The sequence below is a fragment of the Diabrotica virgifera genome, chromosome 1 (genome assembly GCF_917563875.1).
Source record: "Diabrotica virgifera virgifera chromosome 1, PGI_DIABVI_V3a".
In the NCBI taxonomy this organism is placed as follows: Eukaryota; Metazoa; Arthropoda; class Insecta; order Coleoptera; family Chrysomelidae; genus Diabrotica; species Diabrotica virgifera.
In genome coordinates, this window is record NC_065443.1 from 119,824,285 (window position 1) to 119,848,397 (window position 24,113).

At 31.6% G+C, this 24,113-nt stretch overlaps 1 protein-coding gene across 7 annotated transcripts in view; it reads right to left on the reverse strand.

Annotated features, from left to right (window-relative positions):
* Positions 1 to 635: 635 nt before the first annotated feature.
* The window catches only part of LOC114330563 (fungal protease inhibitor-1), a 63,105-nt gene continuing 39,627 nt past the window's right edge, over positions 636 to 24,113 (reverse strand). For 3 of the 7 annotated variants that reach the window (XM_028279944.2, XM_028279946.2, XM_028279945.2), the window contains exon 2: positions 636 to 808. In XM_028279944.2, coding sequence (XP_028135745.1) covers positions 711 to 808 — 98 coding nt within the window. In that variant the 3' untranslated portion in view covers positions 636 to 710. Of the gene's footprint in view, positions 809 to 10,864; positions 11,111 to 12,011; positions 12,261 to 17,991; positions 18,226 to 18,816; positions 19,089 to 24,113 lie in introns of those variants that run through there. The other 4 variants (XM_028279948.2, XM_028279950.2, XM_028279947.2 and 1 more) reach the window with 4 other exon arrangements.

Here is a 24,113-nt window from a genome sequence, read left to right on the forward strand (position 1 = left end):
AAGTAGAGGTAGACCACCTACACGATGGACAGACGACGTCAAAAGGATTGCTGAGAATTGGTTGCAGAAAGCCCAAGATCGACAAAACTGGAAGAAATTAGGGGAGGCCTATGTTCAACTTTGGATGCAGAAGGCTGGATGATGATGATGTACATAAAAAATAGGGTCGCTTAAGAATAAGACCTTTTAAAAAGATGGGAGAAGAAAATACAAACAACAGTATAGATGTATCAAATAGATGGTCAATTGGGAAGAAGGAATAATAAAGAGCTGGAAGAATTATATAAAAAATAAAAATAACGATATTAAAAGAATGGGAAAAATGGTACTCTCACGAAATCCAGTAAAAAGAGAAAGAAAGGAAGAGAAGCAAATAGATGGCAGGATAACATATTTAAAGGCATTTGAAAGCTTACACAAAGTTAATATTAAGAATTACAAAGAAATAATATAGGACAGAAGTAAATGGAAAGAATTGATGAAGTAACTCATGGATAAATTGAAGAAATATGAAAGGAATCTTATATAGTTTAAATAAAATGTAAATAGTAACTGTAATGGTAAATGACTTTTTCAGCCTTAAGCCTTCTAGGCCTGTTGAGGTTTATAAATAAAAAATAAACAGTGTAGGTACAAAAAAAAATATTTATTAAAATTATTCAGATAGATTTTATTCGTTGGGTATACAAACAGTGCAAATATGTAGAGCTTTATAAGGGTTCAGCTTCCTTTCGGCATACATTGTTTCGGCATGTTAATCCTTGATCACAGATAGCTTCGTCATTATCTCCACACTTATCTCCTTCATCTAGAACAAGAGAATACAGTTAAAAAAGAAAAATATTACAGTTTTCCATCGTACATAAACCAGGCGAAATAAGATGATGACAAATAAAAGACAATAAAAATTAAATGATAGTCAAAAGTTATCACTAGAAAATACCTTATTAAAATAATTAACTTCAAAGTACCAGTTTTATGTAAAAAATCTACCAGATCTACCCGCTAAAGTTTAAAAAATCTGAGAAATTGAATTAGGACAATTTGTTGTAACACTTGTTATTTTAAAAGTCAAATAGTCAATTTTTTTATAAAAGGCTTTAACTGGATCTATTAGGTGGATAAAATTTATTATTTGGAATGCCATTAACAAAGTAAGTTATCAATCGAAGTAACACAGAAAACGACAATAAATATCGTCTCCATACCACCAGATTGACAACAGGTGGAATACTTTCTTTGGTTACACCTCCTGAGATTTTCAAAATTTATAAATCAAACAGGATGCCAAGGAAATTAAGATGAGAGAATTCTAAATAATTCAGAAAACTCATCTGCGCAGCGTGGTAAAAGTTCCAACAAGAAAGGTTCCTTCATACTCCTACAAAAAAAATAAATGAATTAAAAATGTATAAAACATTTTCAATTTTTTTGCAACACGAAAATGCAGCAGCTGCATAATACTCTGGTTAAATCGGAGAGTGCAGGAAGAGTCTATACCTGTTTCGTAGGTCTTTTCCCTCCTCATCAGTAGTTCCATATCCTCTTCTCTCCGATTTATCCAGGCATCACGCTTTGGGCCTTTCCAAATTGCAAAGAAAGAAATGTCACGGATGAACTAGAGCCATCTACCGAAAAACAAAGTAAGTTATCAACCGAAGTAGCACAGAAAACGACAATAAATATCGTTCCCATAACACCAAATTGACAACAGGTGGAATACTTTCTTTGGTTACACCTCCTGAGATTTTCAAAATTTATAAATCAAACAAGACGCCGAGGAAATTAAGATGAGAGAATTTTAAATAATTCACAACTCATCTGCTCAGCGTGGTAAAAGTTCCAACAAGAAAGATTCCTTAATACCCCTACAAAAGAGTAAATGAATTATAAATGTATAAAACATTTTCAATTTCTTTGCAACACGAAAATGCAGCAGCTGACAATACTCTGGTTTGAAAAGAAAGTCCTTTTTCGTGTTGCAAAGAAATTGAAAATGTTTCATACGTTTTTAATTTATTTACTCTTTTGTAGGAGTATTGAGGAGTTTTTCTTGTTGGAACTTTTACCACGCTGAGCAGATAAGTTGTGAATTATTTAAAATTCTCTCATCTTAATTTCCTCGGCACCCTGTTTGATTTATAAATTTTGGAAATCTCAGGAAGTGTAACCAAAGAAAGTATTTCACCTGTTGTCAATCTGGTGTTATGGGAACGATATTTATTGTCGTTTTCTGTGCTACTTCGATTGATAACTTACTTTGTTTTTCGGTAGATGGCTCTAGTTCATCCGTGACATTTCTTTCTTTGCAATTCGGAAAGGCCCAAAGTGTGATGCCTGGAGAAATCGGAGAGAAGAGGATATGGGACTACTGATGAGGGGAAAAAAACCTCCGAAACCGGTATGGACTCTTCCTGCACTCTCCGATTTAACCAGATTATTATGCAGCTGCTGCATTTTCGTGTTGCAAAGAAATTGAAAATGTGTTATACATTTTTAATAACATTATTGTTAAGCATATCTTGGATGTTTTACATCAAAGGTTGGCACAATAGGTACCTATCTGAGTTCCAAGTCGTCTTTCGTTGGAATTTAAGGATCATCTGCAGATAATCGATATTATGTATACCATAATAAGAACAGCTTTCTCTTATTTATCTTTTTCTACCATAATATTTATTATTATAAAATCATTTCATTTATTACGTTTGAAACCAATTGCGTCGATTATTTCATTCATAGGAGATTCTGACCAATAGAAAGCTACAGAAATGCAAATTAAGGTGATAATTTTTGATAATATCCCGTCGTTAAGCATATTACGTCAGATGCCCTTCGTTGCTACGAAAAAATACATTCAGTGACATTAATGACAATTAATGTTTTAAAAATTATAAAAGTGATGACTTTCAATCGTCATATTATATTTATAAAAACTGTGTGTTTAATGGTACTTTGTACTTACATAAATAAATTACAATTAAATTTTGGTTTAGAACAGTTTTATTCATGAAATAATCGCAACAAATTGCACACGATCTCTGAAATTAATATAGAATTTTTGCTCTCGTGACACTTTGACATAATTTCACTCGCCTGCGGCTCGTGAAATTAAAACTGTCAAAGTGTCACTCGGGAAAAATTCAATTATTTCAGAGCTCTTGTGCAATTACTACTGAAAATTTTTCGGCAGAATTCAGAACATTTTTTTTATTTGTGAAAAGGTGGCAGCTTTTTGAATAAAAAAAAAAAATTTTGCCACGGACAATAGTAAAAAAGTTATTCTAAATGTTTAGAAGCAAAAAATGGCAATGTTGTTGCAATGAAGTTTTGAAATGTTGGAAATGTTTTTCTGTGACACATTTTAAATTATTTTAGTAAAAGAAGTTTCTCTCTCTAGCTTATGTTATCCATGGAACCATTATAAGTTCATCCTGTTCTGAATTATGCTCTTGCAAAATAAGTTGTTTGGGATAAACGAATTGAATAACTTTTAAAACTAATTGCCGATCTTCTACAGGAGAAAATCAACTAGAAAATCAAGGTTTGAAAGAATACAAAATGACCAAATCAGAAATATGATGGGAGACCTGTTCGATCTTACACTGAGACCAAGGTTTACTAAATGCTACGTGTGGTCGGTGCTGCTATATGACATAGAGGGCTGGACACTCAAAACGAGGGATATAAATAGATTAGAAGCCTTCGAAATGTTTATCGCCGTATCCTAAAGATGCCATGGACGGCGTAAGTCACAAAATCACATCATGCGAAACGAAAAATACCAGTTCCTTCAACTTATAATCCAGGGTAAAATTGAAGGCAAGAGAGGAATAGAACGCAAGAAAATGTCTGGCTCCGAAAGATAAGGCAATGGACAGAGATTAACGACATACAATCTCTGATACACATTGCAAGAAACAGAGAGTTAATGGAAAATGTGATCGCTAACATCCATTCGTGGATTTGCATCTGAAGAAGAAGAATGGGAGTCAAATCAACCATCATAGATGAAATTCAAAGGAGATAACTGATCTGGTATGGTCATGTAGAAATAATGACGACGGCAGACTGCCAAAACAAGTTATAAAATGGATGCCAAAGGAAAGAAGGAAGAGAGGAATGCCGAAATAATCCTGGCTAGGCGGCATTCAGAAGGCAATGTCGGAAAGGAATCTTCACCCTGGCGAATGGAACGACCGACGAAGCTGGAAACTGGGAACCGGAAGTCGAAGAACGCTATAAATAACCAGGATAATAATAATATAAAACTATTGATGAGTCACTCATCATTCAATCATTGATAAATTTTAACCACATATTTAATATTATAAGGACCAACTGTTCACGTAATATCAAGGTTTTAGGCTCATTTTTCACAACAGTTTTTAACATGTATGAAAAATTAGGAATTCTTAGGTTTTTGCAGTATTCTAAGGATCAGATTAGTAAATGAACAATTATATATCGAAATTTTAAAGCATTAAAAGTGTTTTATCATAAATTTACCTTCAAATTCTTTACTTTTTAGTGGTAGACGAAAGTTCTTAAAATGGAGCATTGTTGGTATTAAATTGTTGATTATTTAGCCATCGTTAATAAGTCCACTATAACAGGGCCGCCGCTACCAAGTGTGCAAAGTGTGCATCGCACACAGGTGGCCAACCATAGGGGCGGCCAAAGGCAGGCCACTGACAATAATACTTTTTTTAAACCATAATAAATTAAAATAATTAAATAGTAATGATTCAAATAATTCTAATTCTAAACTCTAATATTCCAAAGGATAATTATTATTATTACCTGATATATAATACTAAAATGCGTTTCATTTATCATTTATAGTTCTTTTTTTACGAATTTAAATATTTTTCTATTATATTAGATCGTGGCCGAGATATAACGCACGTAGAACAAATAACAATTATTGTAGTATGATGTGTTTCAACTTTCAGTTCGGATATTTGAATATTAATATTTCTTGGGCTCTTCTCCTGTAACTGACGTAACTGTACAAGTAATTTATTATTCTAAATGGGAAATAAGTCAAAATTTAACTTAAAAAATCATTTTTTTTAGTTAAATTGTGGCTTATTTCCCATTTAGAATAATAAATTACATAAATGTCACAAAGAAATAGCTTCAGAACAATATAACTGGACAAGGTCTCTTTGAATTTATAGAGAATAAACTTGAAGAACTAAGTATAAAAATATGAATAATTTGCGTGGAGCGATAATGGAGGCAATATATGTGCGGTAGACACAGTGGATCGCAGAAAAAATCTTGGAAATTCATGTGTTCTGTTGTGGTGTGGCAAGATATTTTAAGTGAAATAAACGTGATTAGAAAATCCTTCAACGTCCAAAATTTGACATCAAATCTTCAGTTAATGCATTTGATAATTTAAAAAAATATTACACACATAAACGTTCTGACGATCATTGCAAAATTTTTTAACCGAATCCAAAGAGATATCTAAAAAAGCTAATATTACAGAAGATTTCCCTACGAACGTGTTAGAAAAAGAGAAGTGCATTTTGAGTATGAATAAACTGATGAACCTATATTATCTCTGGAATAATTCTCATCTGAAATAAATTTTTATTTTAAGATTTTGGATGCTGCCATAACAACAATTGAAGAACGGTTCCAATTATTTTAACAGCACACAGACTTTTTAGTGTAATATATTATGGCACAACCAAATTTAAAAACGATGATGAACTTAAAAACCAATTATGAGAAAGTGTATAAAACAACGTAGAATGAAGTAAACACTTCTGTTGTATGTAGGTATATAATTTATTAAAAAATTCTTAAAATTTATCCACAAGGGAGTGGAAGTACAACAAAACGTTTTCGGTCAAACTGACCATCCTCAGTGTAAACGTCCAGTGTACAAGTAATTGAAACTAGCCACTTGAATAGGTGTAAAACCTCAAAATAACATTATTGCTACATTATGAGCTGTGTAGTAATCGACAATAAGTCGATGTCTTAAGATTAAAAATATATCACATGTGGATGTATGTCATCCTTGCTCGGAATTTACACAAGGTTGTGATCAGGTGAGAGGATAACAACATGTTGTTATCCTGTTGTTTACTTCATTCTACGTTGTCTTAACAAAGGTATACAGCCAACTACAGAGTTTACCCTTTTAAAGTTTTAAAGTGTATAAAGCCCTTACAGACATAAACAGCTCAGAGACTGACATTAGTGCAATCATTTATATGAAGAAATTCAACCATATTTTACCACAGAAAAAAGTCCTGGTGATATTAATTCTTGAATACATTTTTACGAAAATAATCTTTTATATTATCAACATTTTCAAACTTAACTATAATCGTACGTATATTCCTAACTCTACCCGTTACTGTAGCTAAGGGTAAGCAGTCGTATAGACTTTCTGCTTTAGTAAGGTTATCTTTAGAACATGAAGTGTGTGCGACATTGGATATTAAAGACAAATACATTGTCCAAATGTGTCCCGAAACGAAAGCCAGAAAAGTTCGTTTTTATGTTATATTATTCACGGTTTATTTTAATTAAATGGAAGTTTAAATTAGGATACACATACAATGGACGTTGGATCATGGATGTTAATCTAACTGTTCAAGTATTTATCTATTTACAAATTATTATTGTTATGCATCTTCTGCACATTTCTTTAAATACAAGTATGTACATATTTCTAAAGTGTTGGAAGGTGGGCGCAAATATTAAGTTGCACACGGGCGGCGAACACCTTAGCGACGGCCATGCACTATAACCATTGAAGCAAATATATAGGTTTGAAATCGAAGTCAATAAAAGTTAAAAAAAAAACACCTGATCGAGTCAAAGTCACGGGAATAGCTAGGAATACAGAAATTGCTCTGGACTGTTTAGAGGTCCTGTGCCATGTTGTTTCTTTTTAATTTTCTCAGAAACAACAATTATGTCATGATTTGCTGCAATTTTAGAAAGTATTTTTAAGGTCCAAAAGTATGCGTACCTACACACTTTTAATGTTTTATTCCGTCAATTTAGTATCAACAGGTGATGAACAAACGAACTCGTTAAAGAGGATAAAAAAATCCAAAAAATGCTATATAGAAATTAGTTTTGTAAAGAAGAAAGAACTTTTTAATCGTTATAAACTATTTTTTATTTTATTTATAAAACGTTATGTGTATTTTATTTATAAAATATTAAGCTATTTCCTTGTGGCATTTTTATAATTAAGTATTTTCGATGGAAAATAAACCACAATTTTACCAAAAAAAAATGAATTTATTAACGTTTGGAAGCCGAAATGGATTTCCGAATTGGAAGCCGAAACTTCAAAAACTAGCAAAAATGTAATTATCATTACAACCAATTGTGGCTTAATCCTATTAAAAATATCATTGTAAACATAAAATAAAGCTCTATATAAGAAAATGGCCCGATTTTCATTGAAGAGTCTCGGATTTCAGATACTTTTTCAGCCTTATCCCGAATTTTACTGGATTGATGTTGGTCACACTATTATGCACGTACACTAATAATATTATAATATATTATATATTATAATGAACTATTTTAAATTGGAAATAAGCCACAACTTTACCAAAAAAATATATTTACGAGTTAGTACATATTTTATATTTTAGTTTTATTTATATAATATCTATGTATTATTAATATTATTTATAATTTAAAATAGCATACATACATTAAAGTCAGAATTTGGTATTAGTTTTGAGAGTAAACTAAATGTAAGCCCAAATACTTACCATGTCGGGATAGTATCACGAGGTTTTTTCCTGGTTTTCCCTCGTGATTTACTATGGAATCTCTAATGCGAGAATTTTACTGCCATCGTTGCATTTGTTGTCTTTTTGAAGACAGATCATATGCTATGATTTTTTGTGGCGGATATTCTTGAGTTGGGGTTGATTTCATGTAATCGAATGAACTATCTTTTAGTAAAGTCGTCCCAGGAACGCAACTCATCAATATTGGCAATATAATTTTAAAGTCTTCTACTTTAAAATGTATAATACATTCCTGAATTGCCTATATAAATGAGGCAGATTAAATAAATTATTAGAAGAATTTTTTACTAAGCAACAACATTTTTGTTTATTTAGTATTATTTTGTACTTTGACAACGACACCCAACTTGGGCGTCGAAACGTTAATAAATTCATTTTTTTTTGGTAAAATTGTGGCTTATTTCCCATTTAAAATAGTTCATTATAAAAATGCCACAAGGAAATAGCTTCAGAACAACATACCTATATATTATATATAATATTATAATGTGTAGAGGACAACAAGGCCAAGACCTCAAAAAAAACTAGTTCCGATGGCGGACAGTTAATCTCAGGATTGGGATTTCTGAAACAAAAAAATCGTACGGCGTTTGCAAAAGAAAGTTTTCTTGCGTGACAATTTACCACAATTTGGTCAAAAAATAAAAAAAATAAATATTTTTTAACTATGAAAAACTAAAGAATAAAGGGCGATAGTGTCAAAAAATTACATATTCGTAAAAATTGTTTAATGAGGTGGTAACGGTGGTAAATTGTTACGTAAGAAACCTTCCTTTTTCAAATACCGTACGATTTTTTTGATTCAGCGATCCTAATCCTGAGATTAACTGTTCTCCATCGTAACTACTATTTTTTCGACTTTGGCGCCCTCTACAATATTAGTGTACCCGCATAAATGAAAAAAGATATATTTCTTGTACTTTCTAAGAGTTGGGTAATAGATACTATGTAAAAAGATTTATGTTCATTTTTAATACAGGTTCTAAGGAAAAAAATTCTTCAAAAAATGCTTATTTTTGGTCTTTTAAAATGTACTAGTACTTTAACTACATGGTATACAGCCAACTCCCGGGAATTATCAGTGGCGTGCTGGAACTTTTCAAGCGGCCCGGTGATTTTATAGAAAAGCGGCCTCCCTTACTCATGTTACCTTCTATTATCAGGATGTTTTATTTCGTTATTGATAAAATCAAAAAAACAAAAATAAAAATTATTTTTATATCAAACATAAAACTTTGGATTTAATGATTTTTTATAGTTTGCTATATTTTTTATTTAAGAATAAGCAATCTTGCAAATAATAAATGATATCGGAGGTGAAGTTTTCACGATATCAACAAAATTGTAATTTGTTACTTCATGTTCATTATCACTTAGATTAATAATATCATCCTTCACATTATTTTCTGTGACTGAACATATTCATTATTAAATCGATCTTCTATAATTTCAGTATTTTGCCAAATCCTATTTTTTAATACAATCCATTTACCAGCAAAATCTACAAGTTTTTATCTAATTGCAGTCGCAGATATGATAGGATAAAAATTTCTTAATTTTTCAGTAAATGGTTTAAATGCCGTTAAAGGTATACCATTTTTTATTGTATCAAAATATCTAGGATGTAGACTACTTATATTATCATCATAAAACGATTTGTCTTGATCAAATTGTTTTTCGATACTTCCAATAATTCGGTCAAAAATGTGCAAGACGTTTTTCCATTTCTTATTCTGCAGAGTATATACATGATTGAAGGAAATTGGAAAACCATAAATATACTTGTATGTATGAAAATAAAGATTGTAGCAATCTATTTATGTACAGTAGGAAAAATGAAAGAATACCCATGAACGAATATATAAAACACGCTGTATTTTCCTGTCACCGTGTCACACAAAAAATTGGCCAGCGCAAGTACATGTAATAATTATTATTACATGTACTTGCGCTGGGCAATTTTGTTTGTGACACGGTGACAGGAAAATACAGCGTGTTTTATATGTTCGTTCATGGGTATTCTTTCATTTTTCCGACTGTATATAGAGCCTTATTTATTTACTTAGAGCCCATTCACATGACAGGCGCTTAACGCGCGTTTTGATAACGCGCGATTACAACTACATACTACTTGACACCGTTCACATGCCAACGCGCGTTTTTAGGACTTAAAACGCGCGTTAGCATGTGAACACCATCCGTATTAGTAATCGCGTGTTATCAAAACGCGCGTTAAGCGCCTTTATTATTAACAAAATAAACATTCGATTATGAATTAAAAAAATATTTATTTTGTTACATCTAAATTTTTTTGTGAAAAAACCTATTTGACCGGCCTCTCGGTGATTGCACCGATTACTAGCAGAACTTAAAATAAAAACTAGACTCACCACAACTGTCAACCAAAATAGACTGATATATGTATTTTGGATATAATATAACTAGAAGAAAACAAAACATAGAACGAATGATAGTTGAAGGCAACGTAGAGGGCAAAAGATCCAGAGGAAGATCTCCAGTACGATGATCGGACCAAATAAAGGACATGGCTGGTTACTGGTTACGGTTACTCATTCTACGAAGCAAAACAACCCACACATGAGAGAGAGAACTGGACAGAAATAGTCAAACGACTTACATGACGCCACTACATCCTTACAAAGGAAGAAATATGCTTATTTTGTTCTTGGAATCAAAACAGTCACCGTTAACTTTTATATTATATTAATATGCTCTTGCCAAACGAAAATTTACATGTACAGGGTGACTCACGCAAGCTTATTATAGTTTGTCATCTTTTTTTAATACAACTCCCCTATATTTTTATGTTTTTAAAAGCTTCTCTACCTGATGTTCACAAACTATTTTATATTATAATAAGGTCTCTTATGCATAATACAAGGTCAACTTTTGAAAATATGTACATAATATATCTATTAATTTGTTGTCAAGAAATTAAGTACAATACCAAATATATTGATAACTAGTTTAGAAATTTAATTTCTATATTCATTTTTAATTTGTAAATATAAAGTCTAAAATAAAAGAGTACGTACGTAATTTATTGAAGCATCTTGGACAACATAAGCAGAGTTCAGGCGTTATAGTTAATATTTGATCATCTTCACACGAAATTGGAGGACAAGTATAATCATGGTCATCACAGGAATGCTTATTATAAGGTCTGTCAAACCGTGAAGGCTGCACTTCTTTTAAACATGTTACAATAATTATTGCTATTAGCAAAAATGTGCAAACTTTTTGTGATGACATTTTCTTAACAACTGAATAAAAGTATTACACTTTAGGTATTTCATTTTCTAAATTAATATACTGGGAACTCCAGCCTTACAAGCGCGATTGGTTTTTAAGTACATACTTGAAACCAGTAGGTTTTTCCCACCCATAATTATTTTCAAATCCAAAAAACCAACTTCCACAGCGTCTGTCGACCTTGGTCATTCTTGTCCAGGTCTTCTTAACTACCAACCAGTTCTCGAATTATTTGTAAAGCATTGGATAATGTCATACGCGACAGGTCAAGCATTTCTTCGATATACCGAATGGAAGAAATCAACAGCTTATGCATCTTGATATTTATAGGGTCGTTGAAAATTATTATTCTTATTAAAAAGTCTTTTCTTTCTCTAAAAATCAGCTAACAATACACCACAAGTAAATAGTCTATTTTTCGAGAGCGCCTTAACAGATCTTCTTTGACAAAAAAATGACACAAACTTTTCAAAAACAAATGGATAAAGACAATTGATATAATATTTATAAATATTATATTCAATTAATATACCTACAGGGCAATTCAACAAAGATAAAAGGAGAAAACACTGTAATTTTACGCGTCCGGTTAATTTTGCGAGGCAGCTTATATTTTTTAACTTGCTTCTTAACAGCGTAGGCGCAAAATTTCGAACCAATGCTTTTTAAATGCATTAATTTTTTGCAAATCCTCAAAAAACTAATAAATATGTTTGAAAAATTTAAACACAGAATGAAAAACTATATTATTACCGAGCCAGGATATAACAGAAAATAAATAGAGGCAATAAATAGAGAAGCAAGCAGATTAGCACATAACAAGGAACAATGGTCAACTTTGTACACACGTTAAAAAACGTGTCAGTCCAGACACTGAAAAGTAAAAGGGACTCAAAAGACTATTATATACATATAATAAAAAATACGTACTTAATTTATTGAAGCAGCTTGGACAACATTTACAGTATTCAGGCACTACCGTCATTATTTGATCATCTTCGCAGTGATATAAAGGAGGACAAGTAAGTTCAAGGTTATCACAGGAATGCGCGTTACATGGCTCGTTATCAGGCTGTGTAAATAAAGGCTGTACTTCTTTTAAACATGTTGTAATTATTGCTAATAACAAAAACGTGCAAACTTTTTGCATTGACATTTTGTTAACGACTGAATAATATTATCACCTTTTAGGTATTTTATTTTCTAAATTAATATATACCGGGAACTCCAACCTTACAAGTGTGACTGGTTTTTCAGTATTTGAAACCAGTAGGTTTTTCCCACCCATGTTTTGAAGTCCAAGGAACCATCTTCCACAACGTTTGTCGACCTTGGTCTTCCCCGCCCAGGTCTTCTTAAGTACCAACAAGTTCTCGAATTCTTTGTAAAGCATTGGATATTGTAATACACGGCAGGTCAAGCATTCTGAGGCTTCAGTACTTCAAGAGTAATTCAAAACCACTTCAAACAAAGTAAAAAGGTCTATGATGATCGGTAATGTGCTTGGACGATTGAAAGCATATGAAGAAGATTGTTTTCCGTAAACAGACAAGATTCTAGTCATTTTTTTATTCATAAGCTAATACACGACAACGGGTATTAGGTCAGTTAATAAGAATATAAAAATAGCACAGGAAAGTAACAAATGTTGTTCTGAAGCTATTTCCTTGTGGCATTTTTATAAATGGGAAATAAGCCACGATTTTACCAAAAAAATGATTTTATTAACGTTTCGACGCCCAAGTCGCGTGTCGTTGTCAAAATAAAAAATAATACTAAATTAAACAAAAATGTTGTTGCTTAGTAAAAAATTCTTCTAATAATTTATTTAATCTGACTCATTTTTTATATCGGCAATTCTGACATGTATTATACATTTTAAGGTAGAAGACTTTAAAATGATATTGATATTTTTTTGGCGGATATTCTTGAGTTGGGGTTGATTTCATGTAATCGAATGAACTATCTTTTAGTAAAGTCGTCCCAGGAACGCAACTCATCAATATTGGCAATATCACTTTAAAGTCTTCTACTTTAAAATGTGTAATACATGTCTGAATTGCCGATATAAATGAGTCAGATTAAATAAATTATTAGAAGAATTTTTTACTAAGCTACAACATTTTTGTTTAATTTAGTATTATTTTGTATTTTGACAACGACACCCGACTTAATTGTCGAAACGTTAATAAAGTCATTTTTTTGGTAAAATTGTGGCTTGTTTCCCATTGAAAATAAAAGTAACAGAATCATAAACAATTTAGGAAGCAATTTTGAAAAGCCATTTATTTTGACATATAATTAAAAAACGTTTATTTAAAATGTATTGGGTATAGTAAGTTTGATTATGTAAATATTAAAGTATCAGCGCACCAAGTAAAGATCGTATTAAAAGCAGACAGAAAAAGAGATGAAATATGAAATATATCACTAAAGCAACAAATTTTTGCATATAAAAATAAAAACTAAAAGAACTTATAGACATATTGTATAAACTAAAAAAGTAAGAAAAAAAACACAGTGAAGAAAATATGGGAAGCCAGGGTACAAAAGAAAAGAAATAGAGGAAGACCTAGAGAAGATTGGGATACAGCAGTCGCGAATATCATTCAAAGAAAGGGAAAAACAGTATAGACCAGGGCGGATCTGTAAAAATATTAATACATTTGGACGTTGAGAGGTGGGTCAAATTTTTTTCCAGAAATTGCTTGAAAATAACTCAAATAACAATATTTAAGTTATCCTCTCTCTCAAATAGGTCCGGAACATTGTTTAAATAATCAAAATGTCAAAAAATGAAGGAAAAATTCGATTTTTTTCTTGGTTTTTTGATTATAACTTTAAAAGTATACATTTCCGAGAAAAGTTGTACTAACATAAAAGTTGCATAATGAAATTTCCTATAATATAAAACTGGTTAAAAGTTTAAAAAATAGTCACCCTTGTTGCAAAATAGCAATAATTTCGAAAAAACTATACAAAAACAAGTATTCGCATTTTACGTTTTTTTAACCATTTATGCTACACTTAGGACCTTCATATTTCACCCAGAAAAACTTTATGATACAGTAAAATAATATTGTAAATTTCATTAAGATCTGTTCAATAGATTTTGCAAAATAAATTTTACAATCCAGCATTCGCAAAAAAAATTCGTTTTTTTAAATTGTTACAGGACTGAAAATAAAGCCGAATAGCAAGTTGAAATTTTTTTTGCATATAGAAGTGTACTGTACCTTTTATTTGCAATTTGCAAAATTAAAATCGATTAACTGCTACGGCGTCAGGAATGTTTTTAATAAACATTAATTATTGGTGCTACGCGCAGGACAGCGGATAGTTTGCTCTGATTGGGCATTTCAGTGACCTTTGATAATGATTGATACATTTTAATTTTTATTACATTTCGATATAAATAAATAAATTTGTTTATTGCAAAATAAAAACACATACTCTATCTTTTGAAATAACACTTTTTTTAGCAAAAACTTTCTTTGTTCATATATTTTAACTTAGAGAATAAAAGTTGATTATTTTTAAACATATGCAATTGTTTAAACAATATTTCACAAACAATAATAAAATTAGTTTGATTTTTGTGGAATTAAAATATTAAAATACAACAAAGTATAGAGTAAGAAAATAATATATTAAATAAAGATTAGAAGAAATTTTGATGGAAATCAACTTGTGTGAATGGAACACCGCTGTCCTGCACGCAGCACCAACAATTAATGTTTATTTAAAAAATTTCCTGACGCCGTGGTAATTATTCGATTTTAATTTTGCAAATTGTAAATGAAAGGTACAGTACACTTCTATCAGCAAACAAAAATTCAACTTACTAACTGCTTTATTTTCAGTCCTGCAACATTTAAAAAAAATGAATTTTTTTTGCGAAAGCTGGATTTCAAAATTTATTTTGCAAAATCTATTAAACCGATTTTAATTAAATTTACAGTGTTGTTTTACTATATCATAAAGTTTTTCTGGGTAAAATATGAACGTCCCAAGTGTAGCATAAATGGTTGAAAAACGTAAAATGCCAATACTTGTTTTTGTATGGTTTTTTTTTTCGCAAATATTGCTATTTTGCAACAAGGGTGACCATTGTTTAAATTTTTAACCAATCCTATATTATATTAAATTTAATTACGCAACTTTTATGTCAGTACAACTTTTCTCAGAAATGAACAGTTTTAAAGTTATATTCAAAAAACCAATAAAAAAATCGAATTTTTCCTTCATATTTTGACATTTTGATTATTTAAACAATGTTCCGGACCATTTTGAGTGGCAGGATAGCTCAAATATTATTATTTGAGTTATTTTTAAGCAATATCTGCAAAAAAATTTGAGTCACCTCTCAACGTCCATCTCAAAACAGATGAGCCCTTGACTAGTAGCAGAAGCAAGCAGATTAGCACATAACACGAAACGATGGTCAACATTTGTACACACGTGCAAAGACGTCAGTCCCGACTGGGGGTGGGGAAAAGGGGCTCAAAGGGACTATAATATATTTATATTTATTTTAATAATAAAAATGTACGTACGCAATAATATATTGAAGCAACTTGGACAACATTTGCAGTATTTAGGTACTACCTGCATTATTTGATCATCTTCGCATTTATATGCAGGACAAGTAGTATCACACGTATGCTCGTTACATGGTTTGTTATCAGGATGTGTAAATAAAAGGCTGTACTTCTGTTCACCAGGTTGCACCAGGTTTTAAAGAGGTTTTAAATACAATTAAAGTAAGAAAACTGCAATATCTGGGACATGTTATGAGGGGCGAGCTTTATATCTTGTTACAATTAATAATACAAGGAAGAATACAGGGTAGAAGAAGTCGCGGAAGAAGACGCATCTCCTGGTTAAACAATTTGAGAGCTTGGTTTAATTGCACTTCTGCTGATCTCTTTAGAGCAGCGGTATCGAAAGTGCGAATTGCCATCATGGTTGCCAACCTTCTTAGAGCAGATGGCATATGAAGAAGAAGAAGAATTATTGCTATTAACAGAAACGTGCAAATTTTTTGCGATGACATTTTGTTAACGACTGAATAACAGTATCACACTTTAGGTATTTTATTTTCTAAATTAATATACACTCACCGGCACAAAATTCCGCCACCCAAAATTTTTTATTAAGTTTTACAATTTATAACTTTATTATTTGTACTCCGATTTTCAAGATTCTTGCACCAGTTCGTAGGTATATGTATTGACATCGTTGGTATTATTCCGGTAACAAAAAAATTTTGCTTGCATGACATTATACAGGGGTGAATGGAAACGTTGTATTTTCTCCTAACTTTAAAAAGTTCTGTGGAAAAATGGAATAACTGATTTTGTTTCATAGTCCTGTCATGTTATCCCATATTGATCACTAAAATTTTGTGTTTTGAATTATCGGAATATCTCTTTTCTTGTAAGAGCTGTACCATTTTTTGTAGATAAAAACACTGATTGGCTCATAAAATAGAGGTTGGATTGATAAGATTAGAATGGCCCGCATGCAGCTCAGATCTCAATCCTATTGAGCATTTATGGGATGAGTTAAGAAAAGCTATTCGCCGTCATCCTAGGCCTCCACAAACTTTGGTACAGTTATGGCTCTGGTAGAGGAATATTGGGCTATTCGCAAGGCAAGGATAACACATCCTTATTCGATGCTAAAGAAATGGCGAGGAGTCGTTGCTGCAAGAAGTGGACATTCCCGCTATTTAATTGTTTTGTTTTGTTAATTTTAGTGCGTTAGATATCTATAATTAAGTAAACCTTCAAAGCAGTGCTTTATTTACAGCACTTACAAGAAAAGAGATATTCGGATAATTCAAAAAACAAAACATTAGTGATACCTTTAGGACAACACAAAAGAAGTATGAAATAAAATCAGCCCTCCAATTTTTCCACAGAATTTTTTAAAGTTACGACAAAAAACAACGCTTCCCTTCACCCCCGTATAATGCCATCTAAGCAAAAAAATTTTTGTTACCGGAATAATAACAAACGATGTGAATACAAACTGATGCAAGAATCTTGAAAATCAGAGTACAAATAATAAAGTTATAGATTGTCAAACTTAATCAAAAATTTTGTGTGGCGGAATTTTGTGCCGGTGAGTGTATTATACTGGTAACTCCAACCTTAAAATCGTGACTGGCTTTTCAGTACATACTTGAAACCAGTAGGTTTTTCCCACCCATAATTTGAAATTCAAGAAACGTTATTCCACAGGGTTTGTCGACCTTAGTTTTCCCTGTCCAGGTCTTTTTAAAGACAATACTAGTTACCGAATTCAACTCCATGCGATATATGGAGTTGAAGCATGGACAATTACGGATGCAACTGAAAAAAGACTTGCCAGCTTCGAAATGTGTTATCGAACATTGTGAAAATCTCATGAACACTCTTAATTAGTTAAAAAATTAATTGTGTATAACAGGCTTGATTATGGAAATATTAAATTATAATCGCAACAAGTGAAAAAGATCGTATTAAAAGCAAAAGGAAAAAGGCAGGATAAAATATAATGAACAACTAATTAAATTTCCTTAGAAAAATGAAAACTTGCAAAAACTTTTGACAAAAACAAAAACAGACACATACTTTTGTGTAAAATAAAAAAGTAAGAAAAAATACGTTGATGAAAATATGGGAAGCCAGGATACAAACGAAAAGAAATAGAGGAAGATTTAGAGAAAATTGGGATACAGCAGTCGCGAAAATCATTTAAAGGACGGGAAAAATAATACAAGAAGCAAGCAGATTAGCGCATAACAAGAAACAATGGTCAATTTTGTACACACGTGAAAAAACATGTCAGTCCCGGCACTGAAAAGTAAAGGGGACTCAAAAGACTATATATTGTTATATACACATAATAAAAAAGTACGTACGCAATTTATTGAAGCAACTTGGACAACATCTGCAGTACTCAGGCATTGCCGTCATTATTTGATCATCTTCGCATTCATATACAGGACAAGTAAGCACAAGGTTTTCACAGTAATCTGCGTTACATGGCTTACCATCAGGCTGTGTAAATAAAGGCTGTACTTCTTTTAAACATGTTACAATTATCGCTATTAACAAAAACGTACCAACTTTTTGCGATGACATTTTCTTAGCGACTGAATAATAGTATCACGCTTTAGGTATTTTATTTTATAAATTAATATATACTGGGAACTCCAACCTTACAAGTGTGACTGGTATTTCAGGTAGGTTTTTCCATCCAGAATAAATCCAAGAAACCATCTTCCACAGCGTTTGTCGACCTTAGTTTTCCCTGTCCAAGTCTTCTCAAATACAATACCAACCAAATCCCGAATTTACGAATTCAACTCCATACGATATATAGAGTTGAAGCCTGGACAATTACAGACGCAACCGAAAAAAGACAAGCAACGATTTTTGCTTATAAAAATGAAAACGTATGGATACATATCGTATTAACTAAAACAGTAAGAAAACAACACAGTGAAGAAAATATGGGAAACCACGACACAAAAGAAAATAAATAGAGGAAGCCCTAGAGATTGGAATACGGTAATCGCAAAACTTATTCAAATGTAGGGAAAACAATGGCAGAAGCAAACCGATTGGCAGATAGCAAGAAACAAATATCAACTTTGTACACACGTGAAATGACGTGTCAGTTCCGACACTGAAAAGTAAAAATGACTCAGAAGATATATTATAATAATAAAAAAAGTACGTACGCAATTTATTGAAGCAATATGGACAACATCTGCAGTATTCAGGCACTACCGTCATTATTTGGTCATCTTTGCAGAAATATACAGGACAAGTAAGCACAAGGTTTTCACAGGAATGTGCGTTACATGGCTTGCCATCAGGCTGTGTAAATAAAGGTTGTACTTCTTTTAAATATGTTGCAATTATTGCTATTAACAACAATGTACAAGCTTTTTGCGATGTCATTATTTAACGACTGTTTGCGATGAAATTTGCTTAACAAGTGAATAACGATATCACTTTAAAGTATTTTATTTTTTAAATTATATGCTGGGAATTCCAATATCATAATAGTGACTAGTTGTACATAATTAAAAGGCACTTATTATTAATACAACACAATAAAATATGTATTTCTCATATAATAAGTCTAAATCCCTTCTCTCCACACTCAAATCTATCAAAAATAAGATCCAAAACCACCACCTCATCTTCAGCAAAGCAGATAAGGGTAACTGCCTTGTTATTTTAGACCAACAATTATACATTGACAAAGTCACCTCTTTCCTAGACAACAATAACTTTACTTCTCTTCCCGTTGATCCCTCTAAATCTTTTGTTTCGAAGATGAAAACCAACTTAAAGCAATTTACTGAATTCTTTTCTGAATTTGAAGCACCATATACTAAAATTCCATCAAATCCACTCACCCCCAGGTTATACGGTTTACCAAAGATACACAAAGTTGACATTCCTATTCGTCCCGTTGTCAGCTTCATTAACACTCCAGTTTCTATTTTATCTAAATTCATTCTTAACACCATTAAAAACTTTATCAACTTTACCCCACAGTTTACTGTTTTGAATTCTCGCCAATTAGTTGAAAAACTTCAACTTGTCAATCTTAATCCAAATATTGTTATGCTTTCTTTTGATGTTAGCAATTTATTTACTTCAGTACCAAAAAATGAATCGATTAGTCTGGTTAATTCACTCCTCTTAAATAATTCTGTCACTTCCACCACCACTTCGTCTATTATAAACATTCTCAAAATTTGTCTATCTCAAGATTACTTTGTTTTTAATATCAACTTTTATCAACAACCTGACGGTTTAGCAATGGGTAGTTGCTTATCCCCTTTCTTAGCTGATGTTTTTATGGATCACTTAGAATCCAACTATATCATAAAAAATCCAGAGATCTTACACTGGTTCCGTTATGTTGATGACATTTTAGTCCTCATTTCTGGTAACTCTGATTCAGCTCACAACTTACTTCACAAAATTAATCAAATCCATCCTAATATCACCTTTACCATGGAACTAGAATCTTCTAACTCCATTAACTTTCTGGATTTATCTATTACCAGACTACATGACCACTTCAACTTTGGTATCTACCGTAAACCAACACAGACAGATCATGTTATCCATTCTACTTCTAATCACCCTTTATCATATAAACTCTCTGCTTTTCGCAGTTTTATACATAGATTAAACTCTATTCCTTTATCCGTAACTGAATTCAACAATGAGTTGAATATTATCAAACATATTACAGTCAACAATGGTTATGACCCAGACATCATCACTAAACTTCAACAAAAAAGAGAACTCAAATTACTACAACAATCCGCTTTCTCTACATCATCCACAACTACTCCCATCTATGCCTCCTTACCATTCAATAACTCCAAATTATCTGAAAGAGTCAAACATATCATTTCCAATTATTGTGACAACATAAAAATATCTTTCAAAGTTAATAACACTCTCAGCAAAAGTTTAACTAATACCAAAGATCCTATCCATTATATGAACCGGAGTGGGGTATACAGACTCTCTTGTTCAGATTGTGATGCCACCTACATCGGCAGAACTTACAGATCCCTTTCTACCCGATCTGCTGAACACAGCAAGAGAGATACCACTTCTGCCTTTTCACACCATTTAAAAGTCAATAAACATGAACTTAAGATTCCTGAAGGTGTCCAGTTGATACACAATATTCAACAAAACAATACACTCCGTTTAGACTTATACGAAGATTTGGAGATTGGCAAGGACATGAAGAAGAGTCCCAACTGTGTCAATAGACAAACATCCCTTAACCGCAACTTTGTCCCCATTCACCGCCAATTATTCTCATAATTCCTATTTTTCAACTTCCTCTTTTTATCCTATTCTTTCTCTTTCAACTTTCTCTCCCTTCTTTTTCAAAATTTCTTCTATCCTTCACTGTTTCAAACTCCTTTACCCGACTAACATTATTAACTACTGAACCCTATTAACCATCACCTCATTAATTCACCCTACTATCTTTTTACTTCTTTTTCATTTCATTACTTCGTTCAGTTTAATTCCACACCTCATCTTTTCTTTATCCCTCTCTTTCCCTTAAAATTCTTGTCTTTATACCCTACACCACAGCCCTCTACTTTTTGTCTTTGACTTTTCCAAGAAAATTTTTACCTCTCCAACTAACATCACATCACTTAATTTCAGTTCTCACATTCAGATCCATTATCATTACAATTAAATTATATCAATATTCTTTTTCTTACTTTGGTTTTATTTTATTCAGTACACTTTCAATATTATTTTCATTTTAATTTCATTCGTGTATCAACTGGACTTAACAGCTATAATCATACTTTTCTTTATCTCTAACTTCACATACCCTCACTTTGTCACAAGAATTCTCTCAAAACTTTTGAAATAAAATTAAAAAATAAAACATCTCATAATAATTACAATTCTTTTTCATTCACATATTACACACTTTTAATTATTTGACTGTATCCTAACTCAAATCCATTATTTACAAAAATTTGCATTTATTTTTTTTTTTTTAAATAACAATATTTTCTTTTTACATATACAACCACCAATACAATATACACTAGATTAAATTGCCTACCAATTTATTCATTTTGTACAATAACATTTCAACTAATACTGATTCTTTCTCTTCTCTCACCTTCATCTATTTTTATCTTTTTATCATTATTGACAGCAGCTCAACTTTCTTTCTATCAATTTGATCAATCTAATGTTATGGTATACAGTCAATATAAATAATCTTATATTCTAAATTAATTTTGTATATCACAAGTTCTTTTCAATAACCAATAGATTTAAAATGTTAGACATTTTCAGATATTAAAATTTTTATCATTTGTTGTGGGTCATGACCTTTTGGTTAATTAACTTTAAAATCGACTACCTTTTTCTCTACTGTCAATGTCACTTCAAACAGTTCCATACACACTAGTGTCACTTTATAGTCAAAGTTGGCCTAAGATGGTTGATTGAGGTTTTGGTAGGGTTTCACCATGTTCCCATAGGCAATATCCTGTAACATCGGCGTTTAGCCTGTTGAATATTATTTTTAAATAATGTAAATTGAATTTTAAATTCAACCATTGTTTGGTTCTGGGGCTATTTAGCAAGTATGCACGTAAGTAATCTAACCACATTTTTAGCTTTTTAAAAAATTTCAACCATCTTTCAATTCTAATAGTGGGATTACTTATTTTATTGTAGATTCACTGATGATGGACCGATAGGTCTGAAAACGTTCTGAATTGGACATATTTTATTCAATCCATTGGGATTTTTAAGTTTTAATAAATATACCAATTTACATAGAAGTGGTTTTACTTCTTGTTAGAGTTTTTTAACTATATGGTATACAGCCAACCTAGGGAACTTCCCTTTTAGTGAATAAAATATGTATTTAGTCTTAACAACTATTAAATCTATTTAAAAAAATAATAATAAAAAACAGAATACTACAAGGATGGAGATCAAATATCCTAATACCACTCTTCAAAATGGAAGACAAATCGTACCCGGAGTATTACAGAGGAATTAACTTATTAAACGCAACCAAAATTATCAACCAAATTGATAACAAACAAACTGAATAAAATTATAATATTAGCAGAAAAACAAGGTTTTAGGTCGGGAAGATCATACGCCGACGCTATATTTATAATGAGGCAAGTTCAAGCATAATTCTTAGAATACAATAAACCGGCAGATTAATGTCTCGTAGACTTTCAGAAGGCTTTTGACAGGGTTGTCAAATTAAAGGACGTTATCCATTTGTTGTTCTCAAGAGAGGTACCTCTAGAAAAAATTAAAACGATCGATAATATTTAACAGAACAACACAATAAAAGTAAAAGTAGAATATGAACTAAGTGGCCCGGTTGAATTTGAAAATGGCAAAAGACATGGGGAATTCCCCGAGTTCTTTATTGTTCAGCCTAATCATGGATGATATAATAAAGAAACAAAGAATTACAAAACAATAAAAAGATGGGAGAAAAACAACGTAAAATCATCTGTTATGCAGACGATGCAATACTAATCTCTAAAGTGTAGATGACTTACAACGTATGCTGCATCAATTTAATATAACCGCCAGAAAATTTAACATGTAACAAATCCAATAAGATGGTCAGATAATATAACAAGTTTTGAGTTTAAATATTTAGGCACCACAATATCTAGCTACGGTAAGCTCGAAATAGAAGTAAAAGATCAAGTGAATATAGCAAACAGAGCCAAAGGTGTCCTGAATGAAAAAATCTGGAGAAATAAAAATATCGTAAAAGAAATGAAAGTCAACAGATAGAGTAGTAAGGGCAGCGAGAGACGGTTCCCCAATATGAAGACGATCAGTGAGAAGACCAAGAAAACGATGGAACAACAACTTACTGGAGGCACATTGAAAAACAGACACGTTCATATAAAAAGTAGTAGAAGAAGAAGAGTAATTACATTTGGGGTTGCATTTTTCAGAGGACGTAGTTTTATTTCTTTTATGTGTAGGGGAGGTTAGTATAAGCTTAAATTTAAGTTTGTGGAGCCGCCATCTTTGACCCCAGCGGCCATCTTGGAAAAAGGTTTTAAAGGGTTTTCATGCTGTATCTCGTAAACTAGCAAACTCACAAAAAATTTTATCAGGCATTATTTGTAACAAAAGAAATTGTATAATTTTATTCTTTTTACTTTGTTTTGTAAAATGGAAAGTAAAAAAAATTAAACAAATTCTTTTTGGGCGTCATAAGTTTTGTGATAATTTTACAATAAAATTACATCAGAGCAATTTAATAGAGGGCTTTTCATCGAACAATCTTTACTACAAATCTGTTTAACTTTATTAATTTATATGGGTTTAACAACCCTCCAAATTTGAAAGGGTTCTTGAATACTCTTGAGTATTCAAGGTTCGTGGTTCCCTGGTTCAAAAACGAATTATTAAGCTTGGTTGGTTTTTTATTATGTATTTTATTCATATAATTATATTA